At 37.3% G+C, this 26,509-nt stretch overlaps 1 protein-coding gene across 6 annotated transcripts in view; it reads left to right on the top strand.

The window, feature by feature from the left end:
• Window positions 1-26,509, top strand: part of Akt3 (AKT serine/threonine kinase 3) — a 227,704-nt gene that overhangs the window by 125,523 nt on the left and 75,672 nt on the right. For all 6 annotated transcript variants that reach the window (XM_075989265.1, XM_075989261.1, XM_075989264.1 and 3 more), the window contains 3 exons: window positions 4,579-4,690; window positions 16,205-16,349; window positions 20,705-20,836. In XM_075989265.1, the coding sequence (XP_075845380.1) occupies window positions 4,579-4,690; window positions 16,205-16,349; window positions 20,705-20,836 (389 nt within the window). The remainder of the gene's footprint in view (window positions 1-4,578; window positions 4,691-16,204; window positions 16,350-20,704; window positions 20,837-26,509) is intronic.

Here is a 26,509-nt window from a genome sequence, read left to right as displayed (position 1 = left end):
GATCCATATCTATTCTTATGCATAAGACGCAAGTCCAAATGGATTCAAGACCTAAATATAAATTCAACCACACTGAACCTGATAGAAGAAAAAGTGGAACGTAGCCTTCAATGCATTTGCACAGGAGACCACTTCCTAAATATAATACCAGTAGCACAGACACTGAGAGGAACAATAAATAAATGGGACTTTCTGAAACTGAGAAGTTTCAGAAAGCAAAGGACACAGTCAATAAGACAAAAAGGAACCCTACTAAATGGGAAAAGATCTTCACCAACCACACACCACACAGAGGACTGATCTCCAAAATATATAAAGAACTCAAGAAACTAGACATCAATATACCAAATACTCCAATTAAAAAATGGGGTACAGATCTAAACAGAGAATTCTCAACAGAAGGATCTCAAATGGCCAAAAGACACTTAAGGAAATGTTCAACATTCTTAGCCATCGGGGAAATGCAAATAAGAATGACTCTGAGATACCATCTTACACCAGTCAGAATGGCTAAGATCAAAAACTCAAAGATAGCTTATGCTGGAGAGGATGCAAAGTCAGGGGAACACTCCTCCATTGCTGGTGGGAGTACAAACTTTGGAAATCAGTGTGGCTGTTTCTCAGAAAATGGGAATCAACCTACCTAAAAGCCTCTCAACTTTATCAACTGATAAAGAAAATGTGGTACATTTACACAGTAGAGTACTACTTGGCACTAAAACACAATGACATTTTGAAATTTGCATGCAAATGGATAGAACTAGAAAAAAAAACTATCCTGAGTGAGGTAACCCAGACTCAGAAACATGAGCATGGTATATACTCACTCATAAGTGGACTAGATGTATAGCAAAGGAGAACGAGCCTATAGTCCACGGCCCCAGAGAAGCTAAGTAACAAGGAGAACCTTAAGAGAAGCATATATAGATTTCCCTGGGAAGGGGAAATAGACAAGACCTGAGAAAATTGGGAGCTTTGTGGTGGGAACAGAAGGGATGGCGTAATGGGAGGAGGGGGTGAGAAAGGGATGGGGGATGAGAACTAGAGGGAATGGGATGATGTAGATGGGGGAAGAAAGAGACAGAGCAAGGAAAGAGATAATCTTGACTGAGGGAGCAACTGTGGGTTAGTAAGAAACCTGGCACTAGAGAAATTTCCAGGAATCCACAAAGATGACCCCAACCAGCTAAAACACTAAGCAATAGTGGAAAGGGTACCTGAACTGGCCTTGCTCTGTAGTCATATTGATGACTATCTTAAATGTCATAGAACTTTCATCTAGCAATTGATGGAAGCAGAGGCAGAGAGCCACAGTGGAGCACTGGGCTAAACTCCCAAAGTCCTGTCGAAGAGTGGGAGGAGTGAGAATATGAACAAAGAGATCAAGACCATGATTAGGATACCCACTGTAACAATTAACCTGAGCTAATGGGAGCTCACCAAGTCTGGCCGGACAGGGAAGGAACCAACATAGGACCAAACAAGTCCCTCTGAATGTGGGTGACAGTTGTATGGCTGGAGCAAACTGTGGGGCCTTTGGCAGTGGGACCAGGATTTATCCCTGCTGCATGTACTGGCTTTCTAGAACCCATTCTTTTTGGTGGGATACCTTGCTCAGCCTAGATATCGTAGGGAGGGCCTTGGTTTTTCCTCAGAGCAACGTGTGCTACCCTCTCTTTGGAGTGGATGGGGGTGGAATAGAGGGGAAGGTGGAGGGAATGGGAGGAGTGGGAACTGGGATTGGTATGTAAAATGACAAATGTTTTTTAAAAGTAAAATTAAAAAGTTCATTCATTATTATAGTTTTTTGTTGCTGCTGCTATTATTTTTTGGCTAGTTGGACCATTGTTGTTTGCCCTTTTCTCTTCTCTCCTGTTAGTATCAGGGTGTGTTGGTTTACTACACTGAACATGATGAACTCTTTTCTTAGATTTCTTTTCTTCATGCGTTCCTATCATGATATTTGCTCTTTTCTGTGCTCTTGTGACTGGACTGCCTTACTTTCTGTGTGTAGTGTTCCTTTAAATAAATATCTCCTGTAGTGCTGAATTGGTGGTCATAGACTGCTTTAGTTTGTGCTTGTTTTTAAATGTCCTATTGTCTTTGTCAGTATCTATAGCTATCTTTGTTGAGTAACAAAGTTCCGTGTTTCCTGACTTGTAAGGATACTAATAAGAGATCTGATTTTATTCTGAATTCTAATATGTTTGCCTTTGTGAGTTGGAGGCTTTTCCCTTTCAGCTTTTAGTATTGTCTCTTTGCATTGGATTATATTACAGTTTGACTTGTGCTTTGAAGAGATTTCTATATCTGTTTGGAATTTTAAGCATCTCTTGTGTTTGGATATCTGTCTCTATAGATTTAGGAAGTTTTCTGTTAAAATTTCATAAAATACATTTTCAATTCCTTTAATATTTATTTCTGATCTTTCTATTCTATGGATTAATGGATTGCAACCTTGATCATATTTCATAATTCTTAGATGTTTTGGTCATTCCTAGTTACTTACTTTTCCTTATTGATGTTGAATTGTAGTTTTTTGTTGACTTTTATCTCTGATTTGTTCTAGTGTGTCTTCATCTGTTGGAATCTATTGATGGTGCTTTCTGTTATGCACCTACCTTTTCTCCCCATTAAAATTTTCATTTCTAGTTTACCACCTCTGTAAATCAGTTTCCTTTTTAACTTTTCTTCTATTTTCGTGTTTTATAAATATTGCTGATTACTTCCTCTCCATTTTCCTCTTTCCACATAAGTTGCCGACTCTCTGGTTTTTGAATTGAATTCATTTGCTTATTTATATATTTTTTCATGTCTATTTTAACTGATAAATTTATGATATTTTTACCTCCCATTTTTATATTTGGTAGTTGATGTGTTACTGATCATTTGGAGGAATCATGATACCTTAGTTTTTTATATTTCTTGTATCTTTTTGCTATAATTTGCATGTCTCTTAGTGTGGCTTTTTCTTCTGGTTTTATTTGGGGATCTTATCAACAGCTGCTCTTGAAGGCTTAATCCCTAGTAAAACTTAGCAAAAACCAACCTGCTTTACCAGCATCAAGTCATAGAAATACAAACATATGTTTAATGTCTGTTTAAGCCTTCTAGTATACCATGACCAAAAAAATAGCAAATGGAAAAATGACTATAATGTACTATCGAGTTAAAAATTAAGTAGGATATGTATGGATATAATTAATACAATGAAGTCAGTGTCTTAGTTAGTTTCCTACTGTAGTGACAAAGCACTGTGACCAAGGTATTACAGTTTAATTTGGGTCTCACAGTTTCAGAGGTTTAGAGTGACTATGACCATTAGACAGAGTTCGTGATGGCAGGCAGGCAGGCAGGCTTAGTGCTGGGACAGTAACTGACAGTTACATCTATCTGATCTAGAAGGACGAGGTATAGAGTAGAGACAGACACACAGATAGATATGAGGTGTAGAGACAGACTATCAGACAGACAGACAGACAGACAGACACACACACGCACACACACACACACACAGAGAGAGAGAGAGAGAGAGAGAGAGAGAGAGAGAGAATATGGTGTAGACTTTTGAAACTTGAAAAAGGTCAGTCCTACTGACACACCGTTTCCATCAAGGCCTTCCCAACTTTGGACCAAACATTCAAACAAATGATTAAATGGGAGTATTTTCATTCAAGCTAACACAGTCAGGAACAGGGAAGGATAGAAATAGAGGAGAAGCAAGAAGAAATAAATTAAGAGGGGAAATTGTAAAGAATATTATAAAGGGGTAGAAAAAATAAGAGATTAAGGGGAAAAAGAAGAATAGAAGATTTATCAGTGATGAAGTTTTCATAAACAAAATTAGGTAAATGAAGGAAGGGAAGTAAGGAAAAATGTAAAAATGTATTTTTTAATTCAGTGCAATCAAGTTAAAGTAGTATTAAGATTAGAGAACAGGGGAAAAGGAACAATCTTTTCTTAGAATTCTTCCTAGATATTCCTTGACAGAATCTAATCAGTTCATGACTGACTAATTCTAGTAAGTCTGGATACCAAGAATTATAAGAAGTTTATTGTTTTAGACGACTTCATAGGGTAAAAACTACCTTAATATGTTTGGTCCTGTAGTACAATATCAGGTGAAAAACAAGTTGCATAATGAAACTATAGAGGGTGAAATAGCAAGTCTGTGCCAAAAAGTAAAATAATAATGATAATAATTTGAATGAAATGAGTATGATTTCACTAAGTCCTTAAAGGATTGGTATTGCTATGACAGTTGGGGCTTACAGATTTGGAGGGGTAAAATGAATAGCTGTTTCAGATAGTAGTAGCTGCTGAAGCAAAGTTAAAGATACAGAAAGAACAAGTTGTGTTTGGAAAAAATTCAAGAGTTTTGTTTAGCTGGTTGAACTGGTCATAGTAGTGATGAGCTGGAAAGAAACACTACGGTCAGGTTGAGAATAACCTTGACTCTGTGGAAGACAGTCAGTGGGAGTGCATTCTGTTCAGAATAACATACTGTGTGGTTGTTAACTACTTACTTAACAGTTTAAGTACTTTTGTATATAAAGAGATGTTTAACTTTATTTGTAGAATGCCAGTTAATGAAAACAGAACGACCAAAGCCAAATACATTTATTATCAGATGTCTTCAGTGGACCACTGTTATAGAGAGAACATTTCATGTAGATACTCCAGAGGAAAGGTAAGAAACTTTTTTGTTATGTTAAAAAATTAGTCTAAGATGTATTTGTAGATGGATTTATTGTATATTTATTATATAAATAGATGCAATGTGTTACACTTAATTGTTCTATTTCTGTTGTCTTGCTTGTTTAACTGGGGCTGGAAAATCATAAATCACCCTTGGTCTATTTTAAAATAGACTCTTTCAAAGCAAACAGTATACAGATAGTTTTAAAACTTGAGCACATTTTATATACAAACTATCTTTTTTATAATTATTGATTATACTCATATTTGAAATTCTGAATGAAAGACAGTAGGAAATGGTTCAAGTAGCATTCCTGTTTGTATGCACATTAGTTTCAGGTGACTGCCTGCAATATTATTAAGTATTTCCCTCCAGATGTTACTATTTTGACCCTAATTAATAATTTTTCAAAGTAGAATGTTAATAGCCTGTATGTACTGTTTATGTGTACTTCCTTCCCAGTGGGACCTGAAGAGAGTTTCAGATCTCCTAGGACTGGAGTTATAGATAGAAGGTTGTGAGCTCCCCTGTGAGTGCTAGGAATCAAATCAGAGTCCTCTGGAAGAACACCAGTCCTTGTAATCTTTAACGTCTTTAATGTCTTCAGCACACAGTTCAGGATGTGACGACAAAGTGCTTGCTAGATGGCTGAACTACTGCAGTGCTGCCCAGTTATTGCATTTCCTTGAAAATGCTATGTAGAGTGAATTTTTAACATTTATTGAACTTTGATTCGTTTTGAATTGTTGTTCCCAAAGTTGGATATAAGCCAGGTCTTTTAAATTTGGGGTTGTGGGCTTAGACAGTTTTTTATTCTGCAGTCCAGGTTGTCCTAAAACTGTAACTGTGTCACCCAGGCTTGCTTCAGACTTGTGACAGTCCTCTGCCTTAACTTCCCAATCTTAAATTTCTAAAACCTTTTGATATTCCTGCAGCATAAGTCTACTTCTTGAAGGATCATTTTTCACTTATGTTTAAGAAAATAAAAATTATCCTATTGAGTATGCTTGTCTAGTTTATGAGGCATCTACTATCTGGAGATTTCATAGAGCTATAATCTAATGTCAATAGGACTTAGAGATGCTTGGGGTTAGAAATCCTCTTTGTAATATTCTGACCCTATACTGAAATTCTTTTGTGTCATAAACTAGATGTATCTCTCTAGTGTGTGCTATATTTATTTCAATGAATAATATGAGATTAGGCAGCTTTTTTCAAAGTGGAGAGTCTAATGTTTCGGATGTTACTAATTCATTCTTTATCCCAATTATTAAATTATATGTACATGTGCATGTATGCATGTGTGTGTGTGTGTGTAGGCTTTTAGATTTTCATTTTCTTTTTTGCCATCATTTTTCTGTTATCTTTAATAGTACGCCTGACTTTAATTAGAAAAACCTGATTAAACTTGAACTCGAAGCAGTTTCCCATACTATCTTTTGTTGTTTAAATAAAAAATTTCTTAGATATTTAACTGAATTTTTGTTTTTAAAATTATTTGTTAACTTATAGTTGTGTATACCATCTCATATTTTAATGAGTATAAATTTTTATATCTCCTCACACATTTATTTAAGATAGTTCCTTTTGTTTTGTTTTGTTTTGTTTTTTGAGACAAGGTTTCTCTGTAGCTTTGGAGCCTGTCTTGAAACTAGCTCTTGTAGACCAGGCTGGCCTTGAATTCACAGAGATCTGCCTGCCTCTGCCTCCTGAGTGCTGGGATTAAAGGCACACTCCATCATCACTGCTCAGTTAAGATAGTTCTTAGAAATGCATAGCATATGACTGTCTGGTCACCCTCCTGCACACTAGTATATCACAGTTACGTCTTCAGCTGTACTCACACTCAGTCATCGCCTTTCACTATTCATCTATTCCCTCTTACAGTCTCTGTAGCCCCAGGTCATCACTATTCTGTTGTGAGGAGTCCATTGTTGGTTCCTGACTGCTCAGCCCCGAAATAATCACACAGAAACCATATTATTTATAATACTGTTTGGACAATAGCTTAAAGCTTATTGCTAGCTAGCTCTTATATCTAGAATGAACCTATCTCCACTATTTTATATTTTACCATGGGGCTTGTGTTCTACTGGCAAGGTTCCGGCATCTGTCTGCTGTGGGGCTTCTCCCTGACTCTGCCTTCCTTCTCCCAGCATTCAGTTTAGTTTTTCCTGCCTACCTCTATTCCCTATGCAGGCCCAAGACAGTTTCCTTATTAACCAATGGTGTTCACAGCATACATAGGGGGAATCCCACATAACTATTATTTTCAAACTTAGAAGATAATACCTTTAGATCCTTCATATAGATGATAATGTTCTTTCTGTGCCCAGATTTCTTAGCATAATGATCTCTAGTTCCATCCATGCTGCCTTAAGTGACTGGATTCTTTTTTTTTTTTTAACATTGAAGAACATTCTACTGCATATATGTTAAATTTTCTTTATTCATCTATCAGTTTAAAGACACTTAGGTTATTTCAAGCTCTTGACTTGTGTGAATAGTACCACAGTGAACATGGTCAAGCAATTGGCTATTTGAATCACCAATTTAATTCTTTTGGATAAATGCCAGAAAATGGCATGGCCGGATCATAGGGTAGTTTTTAAATCTTTGTAGGATTTGCAATATTGCTTTTCATGGAACCTAGTACCACTACTAACACCTGTCATCATCTACTTTCTTATTATAATATCCTTTGTAGCAAGGTGTACGATATGGTCTGTGGCTTGCATTTGCCTGAAGATGAAAATGCTGAGAACAATTTTTATATACCTGTGAATCCTTTTTATGACTTTGGAGAACTGCTCATTTAAGTTTTGCTCAATTTTAATTAGATTACTTATTTGGTTTGTTGGTTTGTTTGTTTTTGACTATTGAGTTGCAGTAGTTTTTTAAATCAAAATTTGGGAGTGAACCCCCTTTCTGGGTGTGGACACAGATTTCATTATGTTAGGATATAGTTCTAGTTAGCTTGGAACTGGCTGTGTAGATCAGTCTGGCTTCAAATTTGGAAAATTTCTTTTAAATAAAACAAAATAAACAAAAACATTTTCATGTGTATATCTCTCAGACCCTTTTACCCATTTATTGGGTCTCATTTTCATTTTGCTGTTTCCTTTGCTTCACAGAAGATTTTTTAATTTATGTTCATTTTGTGGCCTCTATCTTCATGCTGTAGTCAAAGATCACTGCTAAGACAGGTGTCATGAATATATCATCTTGGTTTTCTTCTAGCTCTGTAGCTTTAAGTCTTTATTTAGAAGTATGCACGAGTGGTTTAAAATAAGACTCACATTTCATTTTTTTTTTCATATTGATGCCCATTTATTTCACACCCATTTGTTGAAGAAACTCTCCTTTCAGCTTTATGTGGTTTTGGCACCCTCTGAAAGATGATCAAGTATGCATGGTTTTATTAATTCCTCTGTATTTTTTATCATTCTGTTTTTTTTTAAATTCAGGTTCCATAGCATTTCAGTTATTGTTTGGGGGGGGCACATGTGTATGCTCTTTGAGCGTGTTTCATCAATGTTAGTGGTGTATTTTGATCATAACTACTCCACTTCCCCCTTCAAGTCACCCTGGATCACCCTCCACTCTGTAACCCTTCCATACTTAACATTTTTTTTTTCATTTAGAAAAAAGGAAATTTATTGAATCCAATTAGAGCCACCAATATGTTCATGGGTGTGGGGATAGCTATTGCAGCAGGAGCCAACCTATCAGTGACCATTCCCCTGAAGAAAACTGACTTTCCTTCCCAAGCTGGGCATGTTTTCCTTCCAATTCATGCTGCAGTGTGTTGAGTGGCTTTATCTTATACAGGCATCCCCAGTTGCTGTGAGCTCATGAGGATAGCAGGCCTGTCAGGTCCAGCAGGCACTGTTCCCCAGCCTTCCCTACTTATGACTCTTTATAATCTTTCTGTCCTCATTGTTCTAGGAGCCTTCCAGGGAAGCAGTGTGATACACACGCCCCATTTAAGGCTAAACACTCCATCCATAGTCACTTATTTTTCACATTTTGACCAACAGTGAATCTTTGTATTAACTTCTGTTTTTGTTAGGGTTTCTATTGCTGTGAAGAGACAGCATGACCACAGCTTATAAAGGAAAACATTTAATTGGGACTGGAGTACAGTTCAGAGGTTTAATCCATTTTTGTAACAACAGCATGTAGGATGACATCGTGCTGGAAAAGGAGCTGAGAGTTCTACATCTGCAAGCAGTGGGAAGAGAATGAGCTTCTAGACCTGACTTGAGCTTTTGAGACCTGAAAACCCACCCCCCATTGACATACCTCCTTTAATAAACCATACCTACTCTATAAGTTCACACTTTCTAATATGTCTATGGGGGCCATTTTATTCAAGCAACCACAACTTCCATTCACTATAAAAAGAAACTTTTCTTATGAAGACTGCACTAAATTTTGGGTATAAAGTTAGTTTAGAAGACAGTTTGATATGTCTACTTAGCAAAATAACAATAGTATGTTCTCCCTTAGAGCCTATGAGCTACCTGGCATTGGTCCTTGGCCAGGTTTTCAGCATCAGGCATGAGTTCCCTTCTATATAGTGATCCTTAAACTCAATTAGGAAGTAGATGATTATTCCCATAATGTTCACATCACTGTTGCACCTGAAGGAATATCTTGTCAGACTAGTTACTGTAACTCAGAATTCACAGTTTGCTAAGACTGGTGTTGACTTTTCTTTCCCAGTAGCCTACACTGCAGCTTTTAGTAACTGTGAAAGATAACCTTCAGGAAGAAAACATCTAGGTTAGTACCAGCTTAATTTCTCCTCCTGTCTGAAAGTTATGCAGAAATTAAAAACATTCTTAACAGTTACATTGTATCTAATTAGATCGGAAATTGTCTTGTGTTTCATTTATAATTTCTAAGAATTATCTAAATATATGTGCAAAGATTTAAGACAATGTGGGTAAAACTACAAGACAAATATGGTATGGAACTAGATATACATAGGGGATCCAGATAATAGAATTATTTTACAGTGATTAATAATACTAAGCATGTATGTCAGTATGCTTAAGTCTGGGGAATTGAACTGAGAGAAAATATAAAAAAGAAACATAGTCTAAAACTAAGGTAAAACTTTTGTAATTATGATTACTAATGAATGTTTTTAAATAAATTTATTTTTTTAAAAAAACTATTTTTTCTCATTTTATACATCAATCCTAGTTCCCACTCCTTCTACCTCCCTCCAGCCCCACCCTCCTCCACTCCTCAGAGAGGATAAGATTTCCCATGGGAGGTCAACAAAGTCTAGCACTTTGCTTTACCAAAGCCCTCCCTATTATATTTAGGCCTAGCAAGGTATCCATCCAAAGAGAATGTGTTCCAAAAAGCCAGTACAAGCAGTAGGAATAAATCCTAGTCTTCCCACCAGTGGCCCCACTGTCTGCCCTAGCGATACAACTGTCACCCACATTCAGAGGGCTTAGTTTGGTCTTATTCTGGTTCCACTGCTATCAGTTCAAAGTCGGTGAGCCTTTTTTTAGCTCAGGTCACCTGTTTCTGAGGATATCCCCATCATGGTCTTGACCCCTTTACTCATATCATCACTCCTCCCTCTCTTCGACTGAACTTTGGGAGTTCAGTCCAATGTTCTGCTATGGATCTCTTTCTCTGTTTCCATCAGTTGCTAGATGAAGGTTCTGTGATGAAATTTAAGAAAGTCATCAATATGACTATAGGGCAAGGCCAGTTCAGGCACCCTCTCCACTATCGCTTAGGGTCTTAGCTGGGGTCATCCTTGTGGATTTCTGGGAATTTCTCTAGTGCCAGGGTTTTTTTTTGCTAACCTCGTAATGCCCCCCTCAATCAATATACCTTTCCTTACTCTCCCTTGCTGTCCTTTCCTTATCTTGACTTTATGTTCTATCAAGTTCTCCTCCCCCTCCTATTCTAAGCTTCTTCTCCCCTTACACCTTCTCCATGCTCCCGATTTTCTCGGATCTTGTCTATTTCTCCTTCCCAGGGCAATTCATGCATCTCTCTTAGGGTCTTCCTTGTTTCCTAGCTTCTGTGGAGCTGCGGATTATAGTCTGGTTATCCTTTGCTTTACATCTAGTATCCACTTACGAGTGAATACATATCATGCTCATCTTTCTGAGTCTGGGTGACCTCACCCAGGATAGTTTTTCAAAAGTTCCATCCATTTGCATGCAAATTTCAAGATGTCATTGTTTTGTTTAACCACTGTGTAGTACTTCATTGTGTAAATGTACCACATTTTCTTTATCCATTCTTCAGTTGAGGGCCCTATACGTTGTTTCCAGGTTCTGGCTATTACGAATAATGCTGCTATGAATATAGTTGATCAAATGTCCATATAGTATGATTGAGCATCTTATGGGTATATGCTCAAGAGTGGTATTGTTGGGTCCTGAGGTAGGTTGATTCCCATTTTCTGAGAAACAGCCACACTGATTTCCAAAGTTGCTATACAAGTTTGTACTCCCACCAGCAATGGAGGAGTGTTCCCCTGACTTTGCATCCTCTCCAGCATAAGCTATCTTTGAGTTTTTGATCTTAGCCATTCTGACTGGTGTAAGATGGTATCTCAGAGTCATTCTTATTTGCATTTCTCCGATGGCTAAGAATGTTGAACATTTCCTTAAGTGTCTTTTGGCCATTTGAGATCCTTCTGTTGAGAATTCTCTGTTTAGATCTGTACCCCATTTTTTAATTGGAGTATTTGGTATATTGATGTCTAGTTTCTTGAGTTCTTTATATATTTTGGAGTTCAGTCCTCTTTGTGGTGTGTGGTTGGTGAAGATCTTTTCCCATTTATTAAGGTTCCTTTTTGTCTTATTGACTGTGTCCTTTGCTTTCTGAAACTTCTCAGTTTCAGAAAGTTCCATGTATTTATTGTTCCTCTCAGTGTCTGTGCTACTGGTATTACATTTAGAAAGTGGTTTCCTGTAACATGAGGGCCTGCTTGCTGGGGTTTCTGTCCTGCCTGGTTCCCGCAGTCATTATGTCCCAAAGAAAAATCATACAGAGTTCTACATTAGATATAAACTGATTGGTCCATTAGCTCAGGCTTCTTGCTAACTCTTATAACTTATATTAGCCCATTATTATAGTATATGTTAGCCACATGGCTCAGTACCTCTTTCAGCGGGGTGGGGTCACATCTTCCTTTTTCCATGTCTGGGCAGGACTGGGGAGGGAGCTTCCTCTTTCCCACAATTCTCCTGTTTTTGATCTGCCTTTTCTTCCTGTCTCGTTTCCTACCTATACTTCCTACCTGGCTACTGACCAATGATCATTTATTTAAAATATAATTGACAGAATACAGACCATTGTCCTACACCAGTTTCCTGTGCACATGCATTGAAAGCTTCTTTCCACTTTCTTTTCTATGAGATAGTGAATGGTTTTAATTGTGAGTTAGGCTTCACTTAGTGAAAATTAGTGGTCTTGAACACCAGTTGGAAGAGGATATCCAATAAGAAGCAGGACAGAAAATAAAAACTGATGATAGTAGAATATGGGGCAGATCATGCAATGAGGCACTCTTACAGATACATCATTGAACTTTAATTTGAGAGAATGAGACAGAAGAATTTAAATTAATAGTGCACAAACATTTTCTAAAGTGTCTAAAGATACAATGCCACAGAATCAAAAGTTCTACAAATACCAAGTAAGCAAAATACAAAGAAAATTACTATTTCAGTAAGATTGGCTGTTTTTTTGTTTTGTTTTGTTTGATTGGTTTTTCGATACAGGATGTTTTAGTTAGGGTTTCTATTGCTATGAAAGGACACCATGACTGTGGCAACTCTTATAAAGGGGAACATTTAATTGAAGTGACTGCTCACAGTTTAGAGGTTCAGTCCATTATCATCATGGGAGGGAGGATGGTGGCGTGTAGGCAGACATGGTGCTGGCTGGCTACATCTTGATCAGAAGGCAACAGTAAGGTCTGTGACACAGGGAGTAGCTTGAGCATAGGAGACCTTAAAGCCCACTCGCTCAGTGCTGCACTTCACAGAACCAGGCCACACTTACTCCAACAAAGCCATGCTTCCTAACAGAGCAACTCTTTTTGGAGGCCATATTCTTTCAAACTACTACCCAAGGTTTTTCTCTTTATCCCTGGCTGTCCTGGAGCCTGTTTTGTAGACCAGGCTGGCCTTGAACTCAAGAGATGTGCCTTCCTCTTCCTTCTAGAAGCTATAACAAAAGTAAAGGCATGTGCCACCACACCTAGCTGTCCATTAAGTTTGTTAAATACCATAGTTAGTGAGAAAGAATGTTTATTGCTTAAAGAAGCAACAGATCAAAAGGTAACATAACAATGGGAAAAATTGATGAAGGGTAACATATTGAATAAAATAATAATTGGGGATAATGTATTCATATCCCCAGAGTGCTGAAATTATGTAAGTGCCAGAATATGTTCCAAGAATGAAAAGAAATTTAAAATACTTTTAGTTAGAGGGAGTATTGAGATGACTGAGTAGGTAAACTTAAAAAAGCATCACATTTAAGGGGAAGAATTATATCAATAGGTAGGATTTGTGCAAATAAAATTTAATTGTAGTTTCAAAAGCCTTTAACTGAACTTTTTTCTTATTTTTCTGTTTTGAAATATTTTGATATTTTACTTTTTAGATGATAATTTAATTTTTTGAGAAGTTCATAAATGTATTTTATCATATACACTTTTCATTCATCCAAAAACTTCTTCTAGACTTACCTCCTTCTCCTCTATACCTACCTCTATTTTGTGCTCTCTATTCTTCCTTAGAAAGTGCCATATAGCAGTAAATGCCATGGTCCTTTGACTGGTTATAGTCTTTCTACCCCATTTTCCATGATGTTCTGAGTCTGAGTATAGGAATTGTATTGTAAATATATTAATTAGTGTTGGACACACTATGGTAAGTTAGTTGTTCTCCAAATTTTGACTAGTTGTGACTTTCAGTAATAGTCTCCATCTTCAAATAAAAGTGTTTTTATTTTTGTTGAGCAAGAGGTGAGACTACACTTATCTGTAGTTCTAAGGATAAGTATTTAGAATGCAATTAGAGGCTATACTAGGAAGTCAGTCATAGTAGATTGTTCTCTACGATACATGACCTTATCAGCCATGGGTAGTTTGCTGAGTTTACAATATAAGCCATGAATTTCCACATATTGAGCAAACTTAAGTTCAATTGTATGGTCATTGTTTACTCCTAGGATGTAAGGGCCACTATTTCACCTTTCAGAATATCTTAAAATTCTTGTCATTGTTGTTCACAGGCATTACAGCTGGTTAGTACTATTGATTACTTTCTCCTGTGGCCGCTCATGTATCTCCTTCCAGAACTGTGAGAACTAGTTCTCAAGGAGGGGACTTCCATGTTAGATTACAACTGATTACTCTGAATCCTGTGTCTTAAGTGTTTAGTGTCTTTAGTAGTAGGGTTTTACCTCCCTTTTCTGGAAGGCAGTGAAGTGTTTCAGCAGTAGCCTATATTGTTTGGGGTCTCTTGAACCCATCTTCCAGTAGTTCAAAAGGAGTTTTTCTATGCCTGGTACCAAGTTTTTTCCCCTTCTTTTTGTTTATTCTTTATGTCTTTTATATCATGCATCTTATCCCAGTCATTTCCCTGTCCCTTTGTATCCACCCTTTGTTTTTGTAACCCCCCCCCCAAATAAAACAATATTTAAGAGAAAAAAGGGGAAAAAAGAAAAATCTCATCCTGGAAACTATAGTGTCACACACAGTCACACAGTAAATCCTTTTGTCCATGTATCTTTACCAGCAAGTGCTCATTGCAAAGCCATTGGTCTGGTTGGAGGCCTCTGGTTTCTGCTATACTGTCAATGCTGGGCCCTCACTGTGCCTCCTCCTGACTATCTTATTGTTACCCTGTGGAGATCCTGCAGCTTTGGATCTGTAGGACTGGCCTCTTCAGTTGCTCCAGCAGATCATGGATAAGGTGGATATTGGGGTGGGCTAGCTCATAACCCTGGTTCTGAGCCTGGGTAATTGCAGCATTGTTTAGCCCATCGGTTCTCTCCTCACCACCATGAGGAGCTCTCCAGCATTGCCCTGGTTAGTTCATCCCTTGCGGTGATGAGCAAGGCCTTGGCCAGTTCTCATGCTTTTCACACTCTCAGGGTTGGCTCTCCCACACTTAAACCATCAGGGCCAGCGCTACTGTGTTGCCAAGACAAGGTGTAAGGGCCAGTCTCCTGAGTGCTGTAGCTGATGATAGGGAGGAACAGCTCTCCAGTTCTTATAACCTCAGGGCAGGCTCTCACACCTGCCTCAGGCATGTTGGGGTAGAGGGCATCTGTCCCCTGCCCATACTTCCATATGGTAGATGAGGGGCAGAGACTGATCTCTCACGCTCATGTTTTTGGGACCAGCTTACCTGCATGTGGTAGTCCCCTGTCTCCCCTCACCCCCTCCATCAACAGGATCAGCTCTGTTGTACTGTCCAGTTGAGGTGCAGGTCCCACTTTCCTGAGTGTTGTAGCTGTTAAAGGGGAAGGTCAGCTCCCTTGCCCACTAGAGGCAGTAGGGAAAAGTGGGGAGAGCATCTTTTACTCAGCCCCACCACTACACCACAGGCAAGGGAAGTGATACTACTAGTTATGCCCCTCTCATGCCCTCGGGGTTGGCTCATCCATGCCCCTGGCTAGAGTCAACTCTGTTGTACTGCCCAGATGAAGTGTAGGACCCTCTATCCTGTGTGCTTCAGCTGGTGAAGGGCAGGGCTGGTTCCCCCTAGAGATGCAGCCAGTGAGGGGTGAGGCCAGCTCTGTACAGCCCTATCTTCTCAGCCCCCAATGGTATCAGGAGCCATGGGCATGAACACAGACTGAGACTGCATCAGGGCCAAGAACTCAGATGTGGGCCCAGCAGCAGCCCAGGCCCAGATATCACCATGGCCCTGGGTACCAATTAATCCACTCACCTCCCTCACTACCCAGCTTTCAAATAAGCCCCTGTCCACAAGACATGAACCATTCTGTCTGACTGCCCCCCTCCCACATACCACACCATACATTTTCTCAGCATAACAGTGCCTTTCTGTATGGAACTATAAAGCACCATGTGGGCCTGTGTTTTCTCCTTGGGGTCTGGAGTGTGGGTCTTTTTGTTCTACTTAGTCCATCATAGTGCTAGGGGCACCAGGGTTTTTGTTTGATAGTCTATGGTTTTTGTGGAAGTACTGTCACCCCAAAGGGTAATTAAATTAATGTGTATGTATGCATGTGTGTGTTCGTATATAATGTGTATTTGTAGACAAGATTTTACATTTTATGCAATATCAAGTGAACATAATATAATTTCCATAGAAGTGCTACTCCTGACTCTAGGCTTTTAGGATTGTTATCACCTAGAGATGATGGCAGACAAGATGGCTACACAAAAGATTATTTGCAGTCATCTTATAAATTATAAAAGGTTTAAGTAACTTAACGTTTGTTCATGAGAAATTGTACTCATTTTTATAGAGAAGAATGGACAGAAGCTATCCAAGCTGTAGCAGACCGACTGCAGAGACAAGAAGAGGAGAGAATGAATTGTAGTCCAACTTCACAGATTGATAATATAGGAGAAGAAGAGATGGATGCATCTACAACCCATCATAAAAGAAAGGTAGGAAATGATGATGACTTATTTTAACTTCTAAATACAGTCTTTATTTATCTAGAAAAACTATGATGAAAACTGCTTCTGAGAGAGGTGTTAGTTTTCTTATTGTATGTATAACTTTGTGAACCTAAAATACCCGTTCCTTAAAACCTAATAATGTGCCAGCACTGCAGTGTTAGTGCTTGCGGAGCTTGCGAAGGAGTGGTGATTGATGTACTTTATAGATGACATCTCAGAAACCAGGGAATTAAATGTCTTCCCCTTGAATTCAACTTCATCAAAGCTACCTCAAAAAGTGAGTCTTAGAAATAACACATTTTCTTTTCATTACTACTCATGAGCCAATAAAGGAGGAAAACCACAACTTTTCTTTCCTCAGTGTTCCATATTAGTATATAATTTTATAGGAATTGTAAACAATATTTTTCATTACTATGAAAATTTAAAAATGACTTTATTTTTTAAAATATGGTATTCAAAACTAGTCTAATGTGATTATTTGAAAATTCAAACATATATGGAAGAATGGACTGAAGCTATCTAATCTGTAGTTGATGGCCTTTATAGTAGACTGATGAAATGTCATTTGCATGTATATCTTAAATATACACTTGCTGTTTATTTTATAAATCATATTCAGGTGTGAAAAATGCTCAAAGTATTACCAATTACATTTTTCACTTGTTTAATTAATTAGTTAATTAATTTTTCAGTATTGGCATTTTGAACTATAGGTTATGCAAATGTTTCTCTACTACTGAACTCTGCCATTTGTTGTTAGTATGGTGTGCAGAATTGCCTTTCATGTTAGATTTCCTTGGTTCAAATCTTTTCGCTTCCACATGCTTTGAACTTAAGAGAAATGATAAAGTCACAACTTAGAGAATTAATTCACTATGTAAAGTTTTTTCTTTAACATTCTGTACTTGATGCCTGTGAACTTTTTCAGTCTTTTTATTTTTAATTTTCTTCCATTTTGTTTTATATGCAAAATATGGATATTTTGCTTCCAAGTGTATCTGTGCACCAAGTGTGTGCAGTGCTCAGGGAGTTGAGAAGAGGGGAATTGTAACTTCTAGAACTGTAGTTAGACACAGTTCTAACTACAGGTTTTTTACTAGAAGTACAGCCTGTGTGCTGAACTGGTCTGCCACCTCTAATATGCCCCCTTTCTGTCCTTTATATAGACAGATCCTCTCTATGTGGTTGTTGATTTGAAATAGTGCTTATTTTAAGTTGATTTCTCAGTCAGGAATATGAACATAACTTATCTTTACCCATTTATTCAGATGAGAAATTTCCTTATGCACAGATGTTTATAACTTGAAGTTTGACTGCTTTAATAATTTTGAATCAGGTTCCAATTAATCTCATCCTTTGAATTTTAGACAATTGCATTAAAAAGCAAGTTATACCTGCCCTACCCTGTTTAATTTTCTGGAATTCTAAATATATGCTTAACAGATCAGTAAGATACTGAAAGATCTGAAAATGTCATAAAGCTATTTATAAATTATTGTTCTGTTTTTGTCTTCAAGAATTGGGGATAACAGTAATATTTAGTAATTGTGTATATTAGTATCTTTTTTAGTGCTTTTAGATGAAAAATAAAGAAGGTACTACATGCCATGTTGAGCAATATAATCAATTTTTGGCCTGGTTATGAGTCTTTTTACCTGTTTATTGTCACGAAATTACCAGAAACAATAGCTTTGTTCTTTCTTATGGTTTTGTTGCTGGGTGGGCTGTTCTGCTGTTCCAATAAATTATTTTTGGCTGCTCAGGTACTGGCCTTTAAAAACCCAAAGGAAACTTTCTGTTATGTCCCAGGGTTTGGTGTTGACTTTTGCCTTTGTTATTTTCATGGTTTCTGCAGCTTCTCTGTGCATGTGGTATCTTATCTTCCAGGGTCTTAATACAAAGTCTTTCCTCCAACAAGCTAACCTCAGCTTCCACATCAAAGGAAAGCTAACAAGGGCCTTTGAGGTTCAGCCTCAGTGTCCCTCAGGATTCAGAGAGGATGCTATAGCAAGCAAGGGCTAGAGATCTGAGGACAAAAATGAGTCTCTCATTCCCTGCTTCTTCGTGCCAGTCTCTTTTTTTATTGTCTTGCTTCTATCCTAATACTCCCATTGTACTTCTAACTACTCCTTGCTTTCTCTCCTTCTTATCTCAAAACACTCTTTTTCCCAGGAGTCTTGAAGTGATGAAAAAAATGCAATAGTTGTCTTTCTTTGATCAATAGCACATTCCTAGAGCAAGTGATAACACAAGGATCCAAGGTTATAGGATTAAGACTATGACCAGAGGGCGGGGTGTACAGTGCCCATTTAGATATGCTTTGAGACATAGGTCTTTTGTCAGTCAACAGGTAAGCCAAGAATTGACATGCTTTTCTTAGTAACCTTAGATGGACATTTGTGGCCCTGACCTTGTGCATAGCTGTAAGGTTCCAAACTTACGATCTATTTCCAAAAGCCCTTAGCCTAGTTTGAACTTGCTCTGAGGTAAAAGAGAGCTAATTGTGTGCAGTTCGCCTGAACAAAAGAACAAGGCAGGCTTTTAAATGTCCATAGTCCTTGTGGGACAAATAGATCTAGTTATGACGCATGTCCCAGTATATATTCTATATATCAAAATTATACAGCCAAATGAAAAGTCATCTTCCTGGCCACCCATAGATATATACACCCAGTAGATGGGATATTTTCATGAGATAGACAGAAAAGCAGTGGGAAAACACCCGAAATTATTCTTAGGGAAGAAATGAAGTTCTTAGGTAAGCAATCAAGTGACTCACAAGAAATTACAGACAGGAACAACTGTTTTCCACAACTAGTAAATCCATGCCCTTTCCAGGTGGGACTCCCTATCATTAAATCTCTCACTGCTAGTGCCTCCTGTTGAACACTAGTTATCACCTGCTTCATTTCTCATGGCCCCTGACAGAAAGCTGTCTCTTGAGAGTTTCTATGAGAAAAAAGAATGAAGTGCCATAGGGTGGCTTTGGAACTGATCAAAGACAGTTTAAGAAGCCATGAATTTGAAAGAGAGCAGAAAGATGTACGGAGGGGCTGGAAAGAAGAAGGGGAATGGGAAAATTGTGTACTTACATACTATTAAAAATGCCAATCAGACAGAAGGAGAGTCAGGGAGGGAGAAAGGAAGAAGAAGGGGTTGGAGGTGGCAAAGAGACAGTGTTGCTTGATGGGAACAAGATAGTCATATGTGGGGTCTATTGCTTTGCTTCTTATCCTCTGAGTTTTTAAAACTGTTAGTGAAATTAATATGTCGAGCTCTCTATTATTTTTAAATGACTGAATTTGATACTATTTTCCATTTATGTGCAGCTTCATTTGATTTATAATTGAATCAATAAGTATATGTTATTTTCCTGCTCTCTTTTTGACATTTATATTTTCCTTTGAACTATTCATATTAAGACATTGTAATTTGACATTTGGATAAAATTATCAAAGTTATAGGCAAGTTATATTAAAATTGAATGTAGCCATTCACTTATGAAATATTTAAAACGATTTTTAATGTCAGAGTGCTTTCTGGCTTCAAGGAGTGAATTGAAAAATATTTCTCCCATTTTAGTTCTCAGGAAGAGTTTGTGTAGGATTGGTACCATTTTTTTCTTTAAATGTTGTGGACTTTTCCTTATTATAAAAAATGTTAAGAGAAATTCAGTTATTATATAGGGTTCTTTAGCTTTTCCTTTCCTTTGTCAGTGAGCTTTTGTAGTTTGCAGTGTGAGTCATTTGCTCATTTCATTTTGGTGTTATTTTGCTGGTATAAAGCTGTTTATTGTCTTAATTAAGGTCACTTTAATCTCTGTAGGTTTTGTAGTGATGTCACCTTTATCATTTCATAAATATAATTTTATCTTTGTGTTTATCTTCCTGATCAATCTTGACTGGAGATTACAGTTTTTATTGCTCTTTTCTCCTGCTTCTTCAAAAATGTTTTTTACTTCTATTTTAAAATGTTTATTTGTATATTCTTGGATATCACTTTTTTCTGAGGTAGCACTTAATTTAAAACATGAGAACTTGAAAATAATTTTTAAAAACCTTACTTTACTTTTAAAAACATTCTGTCAGTTAACTAATACTTTGACTGATGGAGAAATTCTAGGTTCAAAATAATTTCTACAAACAATGAGAACTATGTTAATTATTTTCAGTATCTAAGGTTGTTCAAGAGACAACCAGTAGTAAGTTTTTTTCTGTTTGAAATTGCTCTAGAAATTAGTAGGATCAATATTGAGTTTACATTGCAAGTATTGCAAGCAGGCTAACAGTAAATTATGCCAACTATTTCATCATAGTTTTCTAATTTATATTTTTCAGACGATGAATGATTTTGACTATTTGAAGCTACTAGGTAAAGGCACTTTTGGGAAGGTTATTTTAGTTCGAGAGAAGGCAAGTGGAAAATACTATGCTATGAAGATTCTGAAGAAAGAAGTCATTATTGCAAAGGTAACTGAGTCTAAAAGCCAGTGATTAATTTTTTTTTAGTATGCACATGTATCTGTGCACATTCTTGTAAATGGTATAGAGATTTCATGAAGCAATCAAATATTGAGTATAAACTATTACTTGCAATAATACCTATGAGCAGACAAAATTATTAATTTAAATTTTTTAGCAGTGTATAATATTATATAAATTATGGTGAACCTGTCTTACTCCATTGAGCAAATATTTTTAATTTGGAAGAATCTTTTAGGTATATATTTGTGATCCATATCACTAATTATGTTAGTGTTTTCACCATTTTTCCAGAATATATATGTACCATATCAATTCAATATTAATTCATCGGGTGAAGGACATATAGGTAGTTTTTATTTCCTAGCTATTATGTATAGAGCAGCAATGAATATGGCTGAGCAGGATCTGTGGAGTAGGCTGTCGAGTCCTTTGGACATATGCCAACAAGTGGTACATATGGGCCATATGGTAGGTTTATTTTTAGCTTTTTGAGGACTCTACCCTAATGATTTGTAGAGTAGCTAGATGAGCTTGCAGTCCACCATCAGTAATGTGGGTTCCACTCTCCTCATAACTCTGGAGCATTTGCTGTCAGTTCCTTTGGGGATATTTGTCAGCTGATTGGTAAGATAAAATTTTAGAGTTTCTTCATTTGCATTTCCCTTATTGCTAAAGACTAAGAACATTCTTGAGTGATTCTTTATTTTAGCTGTTCCCTACCCTTATTTTAAGAATTCTCTGTTTAGATCTCAGATGAAAAAGAATGGGCCATTTATTTTTATACTGTTTTTGAGTTCTTTATATATTCTGGATATTAATCCTCTGTCAATTGTAGAGCTAGCAAAAACGTTCTCCAGTTTTGTGGGCCTCCTCTTCACCTGGTAGATTGTTTCTTTAGCCATGCAGAAGCTATTTAGTTTTCTGTCATCCCACTTATCATTTGCTGGCCTTAATTCTTGGGCAAAAAGAGTCCTGTTCTGAAGTCCGTTTTTATACTTGTACGCTGTGAAGTATTGCCTGTTCTTTTTTCTAACAGTTTCAGTGTTTCAGGTTTCACATTTAAGCCTTTGAGCCATTTGGAGATAGTTTCTATACAAGGTGATAGATGGGGATCTAATTATATTCTTCTGCATATGGATATAAAATTTTCTAAGCACCATTTATGAAGATGCATTCTTTCCTAGAGCATATTTGTTATAGTTTTCAAATATTAAGTGGCTGAAGTTTCATGTGTTCATTCATGTTTGAATTTTCAATCTTATTCCAATGCTCTATATGTTTGTTTTTATGTCAGGATCATATTTTTATTACTGTGGTTCTGTATTATAGCTTAAGAGGTGTGAAATGATAATCCAGTATTGTTCTTTTTGCTCAGAGTTGTTTTGCCTATCAGAGTTTTTTTTTGTGGTTTCATATGATTTTAGGGTTTTTTTTTTCTGTTTCTCTGAAGAGGAGATAGAGATTTTGGTTGGAATTGAAATTAATCTCTAAGTACCTTTTTGTGGAGTGGTAATTTTCACACCATTAATTTTAACAATTCATAAGTATGGAATGTCTTTCCATTTCTGAGTGTCTTTATCTCTTTCTTGAGAGATTTCAGGTCTTCATTGCAAAGGTCCTTCACCTCCTTGATTAGGTTTATTCCTAAATCATCTATTTTCTTTTGACTTTTGTGAATGAGAGTGTATACACAACCTCTTTTGCTGTATATTTGTTGTTGGTGGTGTATAGAAAAGGTATTGATGTGTTCAGGTTGATTCTTTATCCTTTCATCATTGATCTACCTTAGTTGGCAGATTGTACGTGGCATGGGAGGAGACTGTGGTTCAGGCAGGGTGAGTTCCACCTAAAGCCTATTAGTGGGATGCTGTACAAGAGGGATGGACAGAGTAGTCCTGAGCAGTCGTTGTGAGCCTAGGCTACACCTCTAGGGGATTGGAGAAGGTGTGTTGAGGGAAGGCTGGGGACTCAGATGGGGACTCTAAAGAAGGATCTGTAGGATCTGGCTGATTTGAGACAATAGAAATAACCATTTGTTGAAATTTGAGAGAAACACTTTAGAACCTTTTAATTTCTTTCTGCCCGGTTCTATAGTAGTTTTCATTATGGATTCCATTGTAATTATAGTAATTATTTTTGCTTAGAAACATTCTGATAATGTACAAAAACTTTTTTAATAGACTTATCTTTATCCTCTCTCAGTTATTGCTGTCTTTAAATTGCATCTTTTTATATTGTGTCAATGTATTTATTTTTTGATAATTAGAAAAACACTGTGACATTGCAATTCAAGATTACAACTACTATAGTATATCATTTTACACACTTGACCTATAGTAGAGGTCCTTATTTCTCATGTAGTCTCAAGTTATAATATTCTTTTATTCCCAACAGAAGGATTCAGCTATATCATTTCTTATAATGCAGGGTTAGGGGTAAAGTAGCTCACTCAGTTTATGGCATATCTTAGAGACACCATAATTGAGGCTTTGTTCATTTTTTAGCAAACTTATTATCAGCTGTGACCTTAGTTTTCCTCTGAGTACTCAACTTTGGTTTTGCATTCTTTTCGTTAATTTATTCTTTAGGTTTTTATGCCCTTTGATATATTTTCATTTTTAAACTGTTATATAGTCTCTATTCATTTTAGCAGTTAGGATTAGATAATAAAACATTACACAAGGTATTCATTTATTTTAATGAGAATAGCTAACAAAATAAATCCTAGTCTTATTCTTAGAGTGTTTTTATTATTGTAGTAATAAAAATAGAAATGCCCTTTAAGTAGTCGTTTTTGGAAAGATTTGAGTTCCAGGTATGGTGATTGATACCCCTTGTTGGACATTCTTGGAGGCCAGAACTTTTTTCATCCTCTTACACTCTTAAAGTGAAATATGTAAATATACATTTCCTGATCTATGTAGGAAAATTTATGTTTAGTTTTTTTTATCCATAAAGTCAATCATGCTGTATTATTTTACCTTTTTACACATAAATGTGAAAAAACTCCTGAGCATTACCAAACAGATGAAAAACATCTGAAGATATAGAATAAATAGTAAACCACAATAGAGTTCATGCTAATGGAAACAGAACACGCAGAAGATGAGTTGTCAACCATGAACTAGTGTTTTATAGAGAGGTATTGAGTATGAAACAAAACTAGGCTTGATAAACAGAGCATAAGAATGAACAAATATGAATCTAATTATAATTATTATAGTGAAAATAAAATAATGAAAGAGAAAAAGATTTAGGAGTTTATCTGGGAATGAGAAACCAAAAATAAAGATATGAACAATATTGGGACAATAATTTTAACATGGAGTCTCATTCAAAGGAGATAGAATATCTGAGATTTTAAAGTTAAAGTAATAAAGTACAAGATATAAAATTTGCCAGAATTGAAAAATATTTTGGGTGGAAGGATCTACTGCATGCTGGCGAGTAAAGGAAGCAGCTCCCTTATCCCTAGGTCTTCATGTTCAGAGTGTTCTGAATGTCAAAGCAGTATACTTTCCAGCTGAAGAAGTGCTGAGGGCGGCAGTGGCTGGATATGGTGGCAGTCTGAGAGTATGGCACTCCATCCAGGGTGTGTTTGATTTTTTTTTCTTTTTCTTTTTTTTTATTGAGAAAAGGGGAAAAAAAGTTTCCGCCTCCTCCCAGTCTCCCATTTCCCTCCCCTTCCTCCCACCCTTCTCCCCTTCTCCCCACTCCTCTACCCCTCCCCCTCCAGTCCAAAGAGCAGTCAGGGTTCCCTGCCCTGTGGAAAGTCCAAGGTCCTCCCCCCTCCATCCATGTCTAGGAAGGTGAACATCCAAACTGGCTAGGCTCCCACAAAGCCAGAACATGAAGTAGGATCAAAACCCCGTGCCATTGTCCTTGGCTTCTTATCAGCCCTCATTGTTCGCCATGTTCAGAGAGTCCGGTTTTATCCCATGCTTTTTCAGTCACAGTCCAGCTGGCCTTGGTGAGCTCCCAATAGATCAGCCCCACTGTCTCAGTGGGTGGGTGCACCCCTCGTGGTCCTGACTTCCTTGCTCATGTTCTCCCTCCTTCCGCTCCTCATTGGGACCTTGGGAGCTCAGTCCAGTGCTCCAGTGTGGGTCTCTGTCTCTATCTCCATCCATCACCAGATAAAGGTTCTACGGTGATAAGCAAGATATTCGTCAGTATTGCTATAGGATAGGGTCATTTCTGGTCCCCTATCCTCAGCTGCCCAAGGAACTAACTGGGGACATTGCCTTGGGCTCCTGGGAGCCACTCTAGGTTCAAGTCTCTTGCCAACCCTAAGGTGGCTCCCTTAACTAAGAATTGTGCTTCCGTGCTCCCCATCCAGCCTTCCTTTATCCCAATCATCCTGTTTCCCCAAGTTCCCCCCATCCTCCCCTTCTCACTTTTCTCTCCCCATCTCCCCTTACCCCCATCCCACCCCACCCCCGAGATCTCAGTTTTCTCCCTGGCAATTTTGTCTACTTCCCATAGCCAAGAGGATAACTATATGTTTTTCCTTGGGTTTACCTTCTTATTTAGCTTCTTTAGGTTCACCAATTATAGACTCCGTGACCCTTATTTATGGCTAGAAACCAATTATGAGTGAGTACATCCCATGTTCATCTTTTTGGGTGTGGGTTACCTCACTCAGTATAGTGTTTTCTATTTCCATCCCTTTGCATGCAAAATTCGAGAAGTCATTGTTTTTTACCGCAGCGTAGTACTCTAATGTGTATATATTCCACACTTTCTTCATCCATTCTTCCATTGAAGGACATCTAGGTTGTTTCCAGGTTCTGGCTATTACAAATAATACTGCTATGAACATAGTTGAACAAATGCTTTTGTCATATGATCGGGCATCTCTTGGGTATATTCCCAAGAGTGGTATTGCTGGGTTCAGGGGTAGGTTGATCCCGAATTTCCTGAGAAACCGAAACACTGATTTCCAAAGTGGTTGCACAAGATTGCATTCCCACCAACAATGGATGAGTGTACCCCTTCCTTCACAGCCTCTCCAGCAAAGGCTATCATTGGTGTTTTTGATTTTAGCCATTCTGACAGGTGTAAGATGATATCTCAAAGTTGTTTTGATTTGCATTTCCCTGATTGCTAAGAAGTTCAAATGGCTAAAAGACACTTAAGGTCATGCTCAACCTCCTTAGCAATCAGGGTGTGTTTGAAACAGAAGCATCTATTATAAATACCACACATAGTACTTGAGAATGGTAATGCATTGTTCATGGATAACCTTTGTCCCCTTTGAAATAGATATCAATGTCTTAAGCAGACAAAATAATGAATAATGATAAAGCAAATAGAGAGGAATGAAATTTTAGAAAGTCGAATCTAGTCCAGTGCTCAAACTTGAAGATGATTTAGAGCTTGATACGTATGACATGTCTCATAAAAAGCCATCAGAAAAGTAGACAAGGTTGCTAATGAGACAGTGAGCCAAGTAAACAGTGATCCTTGGAAGTTACTGTGGTTTAATTAAAAGAGTATCCCTTCTGCTATTATGTCTAATACTCACTTCATCTTTTCATTTACTTCTCTGGAGGGAAGGAGGAAGTAAATGTTTTCAGATACAATGTATTCTGATGTCAGAGTCAATCATAGGAAAACTATTGCCAGAATACAGAAAATAAAGTGATTAGAACAAGG

Source organism: Microtus pennsylvanicus, chromosome 10 (genome assembly GCF_037038515.1).
Source record: "Microtus pennsylvanicus isolate mMicPen1 chromosome 10, mMicPen1.hap1, whole genome shotgun sequence".
NCBI lineage: Eukaryota > Metazoa > Chordata > Mammalia > Rodentia > Cricetidae > Microtus > Microtus pennsylvanicus.
This window is presented reverse-complemented; position numbering and strand designations above follow the sequence as displayed.